General features: G+C 34.4%; 1 protein-coding gene and 1 long non-coding RNA gene across 16 annotated transcripts in view; one reads left to right on the forward strand and one right to left on the reverse strand.

Annotated features, from left to right (window-relative positions):
* Positions 1-13,157, reverse strand: part of LOC108534869 (uncharacterized) — a 109,324-nt gene that overhangs the window by 87,246 nt on the left and 8,921 nt on the right. For 5 of the 6 annotated variants that reach the window (XR_001887051.1, XR_001887049.1, XR_001887050.1 and 2 more), the window contains exon 3: positions 443-588. The exons of the other annotated variant lie outside the window; for it this stretch is intronic. This is a non-coding gene — a long non-coding RNA (uncharacterized LOC108534869). The remainder of the gene's footprint in view (positions 1-442; positions 589-13,157) is intronic. 6 annotated transcript variants of the gene reach the window in all.
* The window catches only part of CD36 (CD36 molecule (CD36 blood group)), an 80,979-nt gene that overhangs the window by 41,223 nt on the left and 26,599 nt on the right, over positions 1-13,157 (forward strand). For 8 of the 10 annotated variants that reach the window (XM_017880424.1, XM_017880425.1, XM_017880422.1 and 5 more), the window contains 2 exons: positions 5,631-5,725; positions 6,182-6,390. In XM_017880424.1, coding sequence (XP_017735913.1) covers positions 6,271-6,390 — 120 coding nt within the window. In that variant the 5' untranslated portion in view covers positions 5,631-5,725; positions 6,182-6,270. The remainder of the gene's footprint in view (positions 1-5,630; positions 5,726-6,181; positions 6,391-13,157) is intronic. The other 2 variants (XM_017880431.1, XM_017880430.1) reach the window with 1 other exon arrangement.

The following is a 13,157-nucleotide window of genomic DNA, read 5'->3' on the forward strand; positions in this document are numbered from 1 at the left end:
AAACTCATTTTAGAGAAAACTGTATCACAGACAAACTTCAGTACTAACACCCAGGACTGAATCTACATTTCTTGGCTTCAAGGCCCAACATTTTTGGCATTACAAACCTTATAGTGTCTGTTTATAGTGGAATTTGGGGTGTGGAAAAAAGACATTAACATTCTTGTCTGAGGTTCAAAAATTAAGAATGGGTCTAGATAATACTCTTTAAGTCAGTATGAACTTAAAAGAATAATTTCAAATCTGTAGTAATCCCTGGTTCATGAGTCTTTAAAAGATGGGACTTGTTCTAGAAGGATCCCAAGTATAACATATAAAGTCGAGTTTATTACATTAATTTTTTAAGACTACCATCAAAACAAGTTTCAAATTGCAATATTTGAGAAGTATATAATTTTATATTACAGATGTCTATCAAGTTTTTTTTATCGTATATTTTTACCTTCATATATTCTGATAGGATGGAAATGGACATGAGATAACTTCAGTAAGATAAGATACTGGAGATTTCCTAGTCCAGTTACTTGAAAATTATTTGTGGAGCCCATGGATTCTTTGGAGATGACTCAGAGCCCGAGTGAAGTGTGCCTGGAAAAGGGAAGAGGCACAGTTTCTGCTCCTTTCTTTTACCAAATAGCTCTTCTTTGAACTATCTTTGTATATTGATATTGTGCATAAAATTTACCTTGAAAGGAGAATTCTATCTCTAAACACGATTTTATAAAGAGTGACCTAATGACCTTATGTTGATGAAACATAATTACACTTAAGTGATTGTTTTATACCCATTTCTACTACCTTGAATTTGAATCTACATTTTTACTCATGTCTAGGGAACTGTGTCTTTATAAATATACATAGTCATGATAAGAATGTGAATAAAGTTTAATTTTAAAACTAACTTCTATACTTATGTAAACTGTTTAATGAATTCCCCAAGTCCTACAAAACTAGATTTTATGGACAGACACTATATTTTTCAGATAAGGAACTCTCTGTATCAAGAGAATGGAAAACAGAAGAGTGTGGTCTGGTTTTCTATCCTAAGAAAAAGTGGGAGGAAGGCTTATAGATAGAAAAAAAGAAAATTTTAGCTATCTACTGATCAGTAAGAAAATGTCATTTAGGTCTGACAATTATCTATGGTACAAGTATGCTGGAAATGTAAAACTTTTCAAATTTCATAGTTTACATCCCAGCAGATGTTACTTCAGGACCATGCCTTTTCTGGGTGGAGTTTCCCAGGGAACACAGCTTTATAAACACAAGGGATTAATTATAGATGCTCTAGGGACTTGCTCTAATATTCTGAACTATTTACTGAAGAGGCTTCTTACATCTCAGTCTAATGCGGGCTTTGCAAAATACAGAGACTTTACAAAAGTCTCTGTTTCTACCGGGTTCCCAATATAGTGGAAGGGTATTTTGCTTAAAAGTTCATTACAGAAACACTGTTGACCTGACAACCAAAAAAGAAAAAGAAATTACAAGTTATATTTTTCCTCCCTCTTTCAAAGACGACCCAATGGAATAGGCTCCACTCATGGATTCTACAAAAGGAATAGGATTTATAATCTACAAACTGGACAGAAGGCAACTGAGCTACCTATAGAATCAAGAAAGACATGAAATTAGTTGCCTATTAAAACATGTCTTCTTATTTTGCCTTTCTTCTTTATACAAGTCTCAATTAGTTTTCTGTATCTTGGCTTTCTAAATTTAAGTACTTTAAGCAGGAAGTAAATTATTACAGATACAGTATCAATATCTTCTCTGTTTCTTATAAAGAACAAGTAACAATTAGTAAAGAATAAAATTTAATCTACAATTAGCAAATGAAATTAATTACCTATTTTAATATATAAGGAGTTATGTTATTAAGAAAACTGAGTAAGCATGACCCCAATTTTTTATGCTCTAGATGGCTAAATTTGGTGAAATGGTGGAGACAAACTACATTCTTTCTCTGAAGATAAATATAGGTGGAAAAGCTTTTGACTGCAATGTGCTATTTAACCCGAGCTTTTCTCTTTTGTATTTGGTGCACGTCATATGTAGTATGTTTGGTCCTCCTTTGCCTCAGGTGAATAAAACTAATTATAATTTTGTCATATGCAACTTAAGGATAGAGTATGATTATAATAACAATACTTCATTACTCATGGTGTCAAGGCACTGAGTGATAATAAATGAACCCAACTAGTGTCACGTATTTTGCCTATTCTTAGGAAAAGGGTAGAAACTTAATAAGAGGGAATCAATCAGTTGAAAATTTGAACAAATAGAACAAGTTCAGTCTGTCTAGCTCTTTTTTTCAAAATAGCACTTGGATTGAAGTTCTATTAGGTTAATACTTGTAATTTTGCTTATATCATCCTGACCAATGTTAGATTAAGAACTGTGTAACCATAGAATTCAACAGAATAAATTACTAGGTACTTCTGTTTTCTAATGTATGTGACTACAGCAGTGGGATGTGTACACTATCTCACTTCAGTTTTAAGTTCACAGCAGACATAGGCAGTACCCAGGCCTGTCCATTGCTCAACATATCTAGGCTCAGAGTCCATAGAAATTATAATAATTAGTTATAATAATTAGAGAGGGAGCCATTGGAGAGCATGCACTACTCCCTGGGTTCTTTGGTGGTTACTGTTGGAACTCTTTACCCCTTGCAGAAACTCTTCTCTGTAGTGCGTGGAGCTACTTGAATAAAGAAGAATGATTTGGGAAAGGCCAGATAGATTCACAACTAGGTTGTGGCATAGAATCTGGAGAAGGGCAAATATATGCATATATACCTATTCTAACTGCAATATATTTATACTTTTAAATCATTTTGTATCACATTTGTCAGAGTTGCAAATGATATTAATATTGAATGAGTAATTTTTAGTGAAGTTTATGTGGAACATAAAATAACTTTCCTAGAGAGATAACTTAATCCTTGAGTTATATATGTTTTAAATAGATTTTCATGCTATATTAACAAAACTGGAATATGACACTAGGGGTCTCCTGCTGCATTTTTTATACGGGCTCATAAAGCTGTGGGTTTCTACGGAGGTTTTCCTAGAGCTTCCTAGCAGTGAGGATAAAGAGTGTTAGGCAGGAACAGGGAGACAAAGTTAGGAAACAGACTCTCTGGGTTCCAACCACTGTTGTGGAATCACAGTCATTTTACCTAATGGACTTCCACGTAAGAATTGAAGAACCAGTTCAGCTGCTTAAATTAAAAACGGCTGATCTCATTTTACACATGAGGAAATTGAGGTGTAGAGAGATTACGTGGCTTGACCACTTTGATTTAGCAAGACAGTGACAAATCAGTCTTTGGTTTAATCTTGTCCCCTAATCTCAATTGAACCAGCTGGGATCCCTGTATTTTAATTGCTTCCTTAAGTATAACTTGCAGAAAATAGTTGGGGATGGTCTGTGAAATGGGTGTTCAATAAAACATTATGTACCTAATAAGCTACCCTAAATCTTATTATCAGTTCACAACATACAGAACACCAGCATGACATTCTCTAGTTAGCAATTACTGTGGTTGCTTAAAAGATGGTTTCAAGAAAAGTTTCAAGTGCTTTACAATTGTGCATTGCAAAGGATGTTCTATTTGACAATATCCAGTCCTGATTACCAGCATTAAATTACTCGTTCCATTGCATTAGGACAGCCATGGACAAAGCCATATGAGGTAGCATGGTATATGATTTCCAAGGGCAGGGAAAGCTATTGTTACCAGTCCACCCCTGCACAATTAATAAAAAGCCAGCCCTACTTGCTCAGTGAGACATAAAATTCCTTAGGAAAAACAAATCAAACAAATCACTTGTTTAGATTTATGTGTGTTCCCTTTACATTAGAGAAAAATGACACTAAAGAACTAGTCAGTCTTCTTAATCACCAAGACCTTGATGTAGATGGAGTTTATTGCATCCTATGGTTTACACTGGAAAGTACCCTATGTAAGGGAGTACGCAAAGGGGAGTCCCAAAGGTTAAGGGAACATATGTAAATAATAAAATTGGCAGGAAAAAAAAATTGTAACATTTATTCCTACGTTTTGGGGAAAATATCATTTTCTTATTCTTTTCTTAGCTCTACAAGTCATATTTCTGAAAAACTATATGATCATTAAAGTGGAAATAAATACTAATACAATCATAAGAGTGGTACCTCTGTTGCAAGAGAGCTGTGGAGGGAAAACCTGAAATTATAACAAACCACAATTTTTAATACAATTACAACGTTAACAACAATATTCTATGTGCCCTTTTTTGACTGTAGCCTTCATTCTGTTGGCACATATGTTTTCTTTGGCCATGAGCATTTCAAAGTAGGGAATAATTGTTTATAGACTATAAAGCGCATTCTGATTATAAATGACAGGCCAACCCCATTATTAACAAAATGCCATTACAACAACAACAAAAAAGTTCAAATAAATGAGTTTTCAAATACTAGTTAGAATTAACTCTTATTATTACAGTAGGATCCACTCATTTCACAAATTGTATTCTTTCTTCCAATCTTTATTTTTTCATTTTATTTCATTTTATTTTATTTTTGAGATAGAGTTTTGCTCTTGTTGCCCAGGCTGGAGTGTGATGGCATGAAACTCTTCACTGCAACCTCTGCCTTCTGGGTTCAAGCAATTCTCCTGCCTCAGCCTCCCAAGTAGCTGGGATTATAAGTCTGTGCCACCATGCCCGGCTAATTTTGTATTTTTAGTAGAGATGAGAGTTCTCTGTGTTGGTCGGGCTGGTCTTGAACTCCCAACCTCAGGTGATCTGCCTCCTCAGCTTCCCAAAGTGCTGGGATTACAGGCGTAAGCCACCATCCCCGGCTCTTCCAATCTTTATATAATCACATACTATGGCTGGGCACGGTGGCTCATGCCTGTCATCCCAGCACTTTGGGAGGCTGAGGTGGGTGGATCACGAGGTCAGGAGTTCGAGACCAGCCTGGCCAACACGGTGAAACCCCATCTCTACTAAAAATACAAAAATTAGCTGGGTGTTGTGGTGCACACCTGTAACCCCACCTACTCAGGAGGCTGAGTCAGGAGAATCTCTTGAACCTGGGAGGCAGAGGTTGTAGTGAGCCAAGATCATGCCACTGCACTCCAGACTGGGTGACAGAGAGAGACTCCATCTCAAAAAATAATAATCACATATTTTATAAAGATACCAAACATTAGATTGACAAACATATACTAACACAAACTACCTGATTTTAACAGAATTAGCATCAACTGCAAATGACAAAATAAACTATATTGTAGTTGAATATGCAGGGAAAAAATTCTTTGAGATTAGTAAGAAAAGCAATGCCATAGTTGAAACAAGACATCCTCTACATTTTATATTTTCTTCAAATTCTTTACACCTGTAGGCTATCCAAAGTCATTAATAATAAAACTGAAAATAAGATATACTTATTTGAAATAATTCCATGTTTTAAACAGTTTTTAGGACAAGCAATTCAGGTCTGAACTCAGTATTCATGAACATTAGACTTTCTTTTAACAGTTATTTTAAGTATGGTGATATTAGAGAGTGCCCCAGTATAAAATTTCTGGGAATATTTTTTTCTATTTACCCATGCTTTTCTCATTTTCACAGACAGCTTTCAAATGATTAGAAGAATTGATTATTTCTGCGACTCATCAGTTTATTTCCTGTAAAAATTCATGTCTTGCTGTTGATTTGTGAATAAGGTACAGTAAATGAAACATCTGTTACCATACTTGCTTATCATTTAATGGAAAACACATCAGTCAACCCACATTCGGTTTGCAGGAGAACTCCAGAGAAGGTGTGGAAGGCTGTGTTGGGTGGAGAAACCAGATAGTGAGGATGCAACAAAGTTGCTGAGATGAGGGTGAGAGTTCTCCTTAGATAAGGTTTCAATATGTTAATCATGCGTAGAAAGAAAGTTAAAAAGGAGGAATTTGAAGAAATTCAGATATGACATTATTAGTTCTGTCACTGGTAAGTATTAGAAGCAAGAAAAGGGAGGTGGACTGAGGAAGTCACTTTGGTGAAACAAAAAGAAAAGCATTTGTTTATTTATAACTGGCAAAATGATCTGTTTCAGTGGGTGTTTTCTTTGTACTTTGATCTTTTTGTACTGATATTAAAGCTTCTGTTTTATGATCTCTTTCTAATGATAGAACCAGACCTTGTAGAAACCACCTTAATCATATCCAGGAGTTTGCAAGAAACAGGTGCTTAACATTCATTCACCTCCTGAACAAGAAAAATGGGCTGTGACCGCAACTGTGGACTCATCACTGGGGCTGTCATTGGTGCCGTCCTGGCTGTGTTTGGAGGTATTCTAATGCCAGTTGGAGACATGCTTATCCAGAAGACAATTAAAAAGGTACAAGTAGTCCAAAGAATATGCCTTGTCATTTTGATTCATTCTGTCTTCTCTTTTTTTGCTTTGTATTTACCTGCTTTATATTTCATGGTAACTGCTAATTTGTATCTTTGACATGAAGGTATTTATGAACCACTGCAACTCTATATGATGTGACTGTATGTGAAATGTAAGTATAATGTATATTTAACATGACTCCGTTGCTATCTTCAATATAAATACCAAATTCTATTAAAAGCTGTCTATAGGTATGCATGTTAGAAATAATTGTTTTAAGTTATGTCCAAGGAGCATGTTGGCATGCTTTTGAATAGGAAATAAGTGAGTATGTTCTGTAAAAGCCATTTATAAAAGAAGTTGTACTTTAGTTAATACTGAGAAAAGTAAAACCGTGTGTGTGTGTGTGTGTGTGTGTGTGTGTGTGTGTGTGTGTGTGTGATGTGTTTAATACTGAAAGAAATCCTTATTGTTAGGTAAACTTGTTGTTTGGTAATACACTGTTTAGTAATCCACTATTTTTATATATGCGTAATCTCATCTCATAAATATTTTCTATTTATGAAGCTTCATATTTGAATCTTAGAAAAGGCTTTCAGAAATATGCAGAACATATCTTAGTATATAACAAATTGACTATAGTGTGAAAAAACAGAGTGATTGAATAGATGGGCTTTGCACAACAATCTAGAATTCATCGCTCCTCAGCCCCCACAGCTTATTCGAATTAGCTACACACTCACTCATCAGAAACGCTGATTGATAGAGGGAGGAAGAGAATAAAGGGAAGCAGATCTGCTGAAGTTCTAAATGAGGGATGGCAAATTCAGATGGCTTCAGGAGTTTGGATACAGGGGTTAAATAAAATTTAAGGTGCCAAGAACAAGATAAAATGAAGAACAGGAACTGCTGTGAACTAGACTGTGTGTTTCCTGCCAGAAGGCATAAATGTTCATTTTATTAAACATAATACTGGCCAAATAAAAAATGAGTTCTGCCTTCAACTCTCTACCTGGTTAGGATGGCAATGACCTAGACAAAGGGTTAGTAAGCATAGTGCACAATGGAGAACAGCAGGAATTGAATTTTTATTTATTTTTTATTGCTATATTATTACTCTTTTTAATATTTTTGATCCACAGTTTGTTGAATCTGCAGACCTGGAACCTATGAATACAGAGGGCTGATTGTATTGTGTTTATTGCTAACATATTGCAGAACTTCAGCCTCTTGCATTTAACTGAAAAAACATGTAAATTGATAGTATCCTCTGCCTTGGAAGTCTTAGTTTTCTTGATAGTATTTTGATATAGGCCAATGGAAACAGACAAGTAATAGTGAGGTGTGGGGCTTATCTAATAGTGAGATGGAGTGGCCATTGATCTGACATCTTTCCTACTCTATAAACTGTGTTCTCACCCAGATCTGATGTAGAGAAAGCACAAGATCAGTGTCTGTGTTAACATACAGACTATAACATCATTTGGAAAAGTTTTCCAAATTAAAAAATCACAATAATCTTCCAATGCATAGCAATTTAGACTATTTTTCTTTAATTTTTTATTTTTTGCTGACACATAATTATTGGTCAATAACTGAGTATCGATCATTTAATTTTTTTCTTTGTCATACAACAAAACTGGTATATGTAGATTCTTTTGGATAGCATGTGAGGTGCTAGCATTTATTGTAATTCTTTATTATTTATCTTTATGCTCATAATAGTTAACCATGAGAAAGTAAGTTTTCTGACATCAAAATGTGCTTTTGTATAATGACTAAGAGAATAAAATAATCTCAGCTATTGTAAGCTAAAACCAGGGGAAGGTATATTATAATAAAAAATACTGAGACCTATGAGACTCTAGCATTGAATTGGAAAAGTAAATGCTGTAATACTTTGAAAGAGAAATCTCTCAGAGTATTCAAGAAACTTCAGGAACAAGGTAAGACTTGATTCAGATTTTAAAGAAGTGTAGAATTTTGAAAGTCCCAAATAACTGCAGTAACCATGTCAAAGATCCTGTGAAAATGCTACCAAATGCAGTGAAGATGGAAGGAAGAAGGTAGAGAATATGCCCAGAATACTGGATTAACAGGAGAAAAGATTAGAAGTTAACATGGGGTTAGAGTTAGGAAGCAAGCTTAGAACATCAGGCAGAAAACTACTTAATTGATGATATGATACACAATAGTTGTCAGTACGTTTTTCAGCAAGTGTAAGACGTAATAAAACCTGCATTTACAGATTAGATGGCTAACATTTAATTCTTACTAAGAGTTTCCTATATACTAGTTCACTTAATCTTCAAAAATATCTGTGAGAAGTTGCTGTTATTTCACCCATTTTACAGGCGCAAGCCCTTAAATCAACTTGCCAGCTCACCTAGCCAATAGGGAAAGAAGTCATTCTCCAAACATAAGCAATCTGTAGGAAGAGCCTAGATGAAAAACCTAGCCTTGTACACTACTCTACAGCAGAAAGGTTGCAAAGTGAGGATACCAGAGATAGGAAAACAAACAAATAAGAAACTGTAGGATATGGCCACTTTCAAGGAGAATGTAAGATTCCCTTTTAGAAAGATATTTGCACAATCTGCACATTACATAACAAAAGGTACACTGCTCTGGCGTGGTTGAGTATATAAAAAAAGCTGATAGATAATAAGATGAAATGGAAGCCTGGAGAGAGATTAAATTAGAGAGAGGAGTAAAAGCATCAAACTCAAGGTGTCCAGTGAGTTATTGATAGAAGGTATGTATGTACCTTACAAAGTAAAACAGAGGTTTTGTAAGTGATGTGTTATGAACATCAGTCTATGTTTCAAAGTTCAGAGTTCAAATAGATTTGATCATTGCTATAGAGATTACAAATAAATCTAAACAGTAGATTCAGAGTTTTAATGGAGACAGGAAAAAAGTAGAATAAATATTATAGAATTTGTACATAATTCAGAGGCAGGAAGAGAAAAGTAGAAAAGGAAGAGAATGATCTTATATGAAGAAACAGAAACAAAGAGTACAATCCTAGAAGTTAACAGGAGGCCAGAACTCAAGGAAAGAAAGGATAAAATGTTCTCAGGCAGATGAAAATTAAGAAAATAATGATTAGAGAACATGGTCACCAATAATTTTGAAAGTATACTTTGAGTAGTGTGATAAAGAAGGGGGAATTAAATCAATGGAGTGCTTCTCCTTCTTGTTTTTGAAATAAGAATTATCTGTGCGATCTTTTACAAGGAAAGGGGGAGATTCAGGCTTCCTAGTGTAGATTCAAACTCAAGGAGGTGTGGTACAACTGAGATTTATAAAAACTGTCAAATGATGGCACACATTGTAAGCCCCCTACATGTCCATAGACTAAGACTCATCATCAGAATCCTTATATTGGTCAAGGTGTATGGTACATTTAAGGCTAAGCTTCATTTTGCTCTCAGATTCCTACACAACCATGTTGACCTTGTCAATTTTAGTTGTATGAAGTAGGTGGGATTTTGTTTGAATAGACTGTTTCTTTTTTTCTTCAGTTTGCAGACTATTTTTTAAATGATATTGGCATATATATATCTTTGGCATACAGTAGGAGTCAAATATTTAAATTTTGTATAAACCTAGAGAGCCAAGTGTCTTACTGCTGCCTCAGAAATACTTAGGGTAATGCTATTTCACAAACATTTGAGTTTTGGTACTGGCGACTTCTTATTTGTGTACCATTAAAACTCATTTAATATTACTTTGTTTAATTGACTAATAGAAAATTAAGAAAGCTATTGTATACAAGTGATTTTTGAAAAAAGAATTAAGCTGTTTAATCAAGAATGATGAGAAAATCATTTCATATTAAGTGTAGAGTTGGAGTGCTCTAATACCTTCCAATTCTGAAAGATGTCATTGTCATTTGAAATAGTCTAAAGCAGTTCAGAAACCTTATTTATATTTTATTTTTGCTCTTTATTTTCAAGGGATGTCTCTGGTATCTTCATGCTTTTTATGGATTATAGCTGTAATCTTTCTTACCAGTATTTTTGACCATGATTCTTAATAGAGTAGTGTGCAGCCAGCAAATTTATGCAGTCTTTCAAAGAAAACTAAAAGTCAATAGCAAGAGCTGCCATGAATGTACAAACTACCAAAGCACTGTGGACAAGGGTCAAAATTCTGCCACCATTTACAAAAGATAATTTATCACTTGACACTATTAATGTCAGTTGATAAAATGTTTAGTGAATATTGTATAACATAACACAGGTATGCTAAGCAGATTAATGCAGGAACAGAAAACCAAATACCACATGTTCTCATTTATAAGTAGGAGCTAAATATTGAATACACATAAAGAAGGGAACAATAGACACCTGGGGCTAATTGAGGGTTGGAGGGGGGAGAATCAAAAAACTACCTATCAGGTACTATGCTTATGACCTGCGTGAAGAAATAATCCATACACCAAACCTCCCACGACACACAATTTACCTATATAACAAACTTGCACATGTACCTCTGAACCTAAAATAAAAGTTGGAAGAAAAAAACTACAATTTAAATTAATTTTAATTTCCCTATGAAACTAACTATATATAACACCAAAAAGGAATTATAGGTTTCTTTGTTCCTATTAGAAAACTAGTATTAAATATCATCATTCAATTAATGATACCATTATTTCCTTCTCTCATTCTTGAAAAAATTGATCCTTCTGTAGCTTGTAAGAAATGCCTTCAGAGAAAATAAATTGAAATAATAATGATTCATTAAAATGGCTATACTTGACTGGGCACATTGGCTCATGCCTGTAATCCTAGTTTGGGAGGCTGAGATGGGTTGATCACTTGAGCTCAGGAGTTTGAGACCAGCCTGGGCAACATGGCAAAACCCCATCTCTACGAAAAATACAAAAAGAAAAAAAAAAATAGCTGGGCATGGTGGCAGACGCCTGTAGTCCTAGCTTTTGTGGAGCTAAGGTGGGAAGATCCCTTGAGCCCAGGAGGTTGAGGCTGCAGTGAGTTATGATCACGAGTCTGCACTCCAGCCCTGGATGACAAAGTGAGACCCTGTCTCCCCCACAAAAAAATTGTTTGAATAGTCCATATTTTAATCATATAATTTGTTTACATTAACTTTATAATGTATGCTTCTGGTATTTCCAGATATAAAATAATTTTACTTTTTCATAGTATTTAAAAGCTCAGAAAGAAATGACTGAAATATTAAAGATGGTAACGTTTGTTTTATATTTAATAACGTAAGAACAAATCAAATTATTTAAATTAAAATAGCAGTATAAAAATGAATTAAACTCTACATATATTTGCATATAGCTGTAATAACAAAGTCACTTAAAGACAACGTTTCAAGAAATAGCAGACAAGCATATATATTTATTCCACTAGTCCAATGTAGTATCAACGTAGTTTACTTTTCATGCCAGCCACAAAATCTTCCATTTTAGGTACTTACATAAATTCTTGGAGGCTAATTTCTGGGTTTCAGAAACATAGTAAAGCTTAGTACTCCAATACATTTCACCAAATTTTATTCTGGGTTTTAGTTGATGATGATGGTCTGAAACTAAAGCCATTTTCAGATTCTCTGCACAACTGTCACTAAAATTCTAATTCATTCTCTTCTCAACTTACACACACTTGCATAATGCAAAAACATGAGAATTTCTTTAAACATGGGGAAATGATTCTCTTTAGGCCCAATTACAAGCAAATGGTAGCAGTTAGTGGGAAGGGTGGAAGCTATTTTAGTATGCTTCTGGTTTTAAGGAAGTTTTACTTTACTAGAAAGATAAGTATTAAAATGATTAACAGAAAAATAATTGTCACAGGATATTACATAAGTTATTGGCACATGACTGGCTTAGACAGTAAATGCTATGAACCAAGCAATTAAAGCAGTATGAGAAGTAAATGGTATTAGAGTTCTTCTTCTAAAGGATGGATAGAATTTGTAAAATACTAATAGCTGACATTTATTGAATGTCTGGTTTGTACTAACACTGTTCTAAGTATTCACATTTATTGATCCCCATAACAATCTATGAGGATACATAAGCCACCTGAAAATGCCAAAATTCAACCTTTTTTGATTTTCAAAAATACTAATTTTATATGGTTCAATCTAACATTGCTGTTGTAATTTCGCGGATAAGGAAAGTGAGGTACAAAGAAATTAAATAAGCTGCTCAAACTTAAATGATTGTTATTATTAAGTGATCAAATTCATAGCATCTAATTTCATTGTTGGCCACTTCAGTCTATGCTTTAGGGAAGAAGCCACTATACTTTGTTAGGGTGGGGATAGGGTAAAAAAATCTAACTCATAGATTAAAATCTGCTAAACACACATCTGTCTCTCGATAGTACCTCATAAAGTCCTTGAAAAGTGAAACAAAATGTTTTCTACGTTTGTACTCTACTCCATGCATAGCAAGGCATGAAGGGCATTTTAATAATGAAAGTTGTCAGTCATGTAGATGATTATTGCTGTTTCATGAAAACAGTATTCAAGTGAGTGTATGACTACATATAGGATATTATGATCCCAGCAAACATCTGTTTTCAAATTAATGTAGCAGAATAGAAGTTTCAAGGTCAATGCTTTCAACTTAGCTATAGACCATGCTATGTGAGAGTCACCAGGCTGAAATCCTGTTGTTATTGGGGCTGGGTAGTCTGCATACTTAGAGTCAGGGACAAATATACACGTACACATTAGCCAAGTGATAAAATCTTATATTGCTTTTTCTATGTACATGCTTATCA

This window comes from Rhinopithecus bieti, unplaced genomic scaffold (assembly GCF_001698545.2).
Source record: "Rhinopithecus bieti isolate Rb0 unplaced genomic scaffold, ASM169854v2 scaffold_11291, whole genome shotgun sequence".
Lineage (NCBI taxonomy): Eukaryota > Metazoa > Chordata > Mammalia > Primates > Cercopithecidae > Rhinopithecus > Rhinopithecus bieti.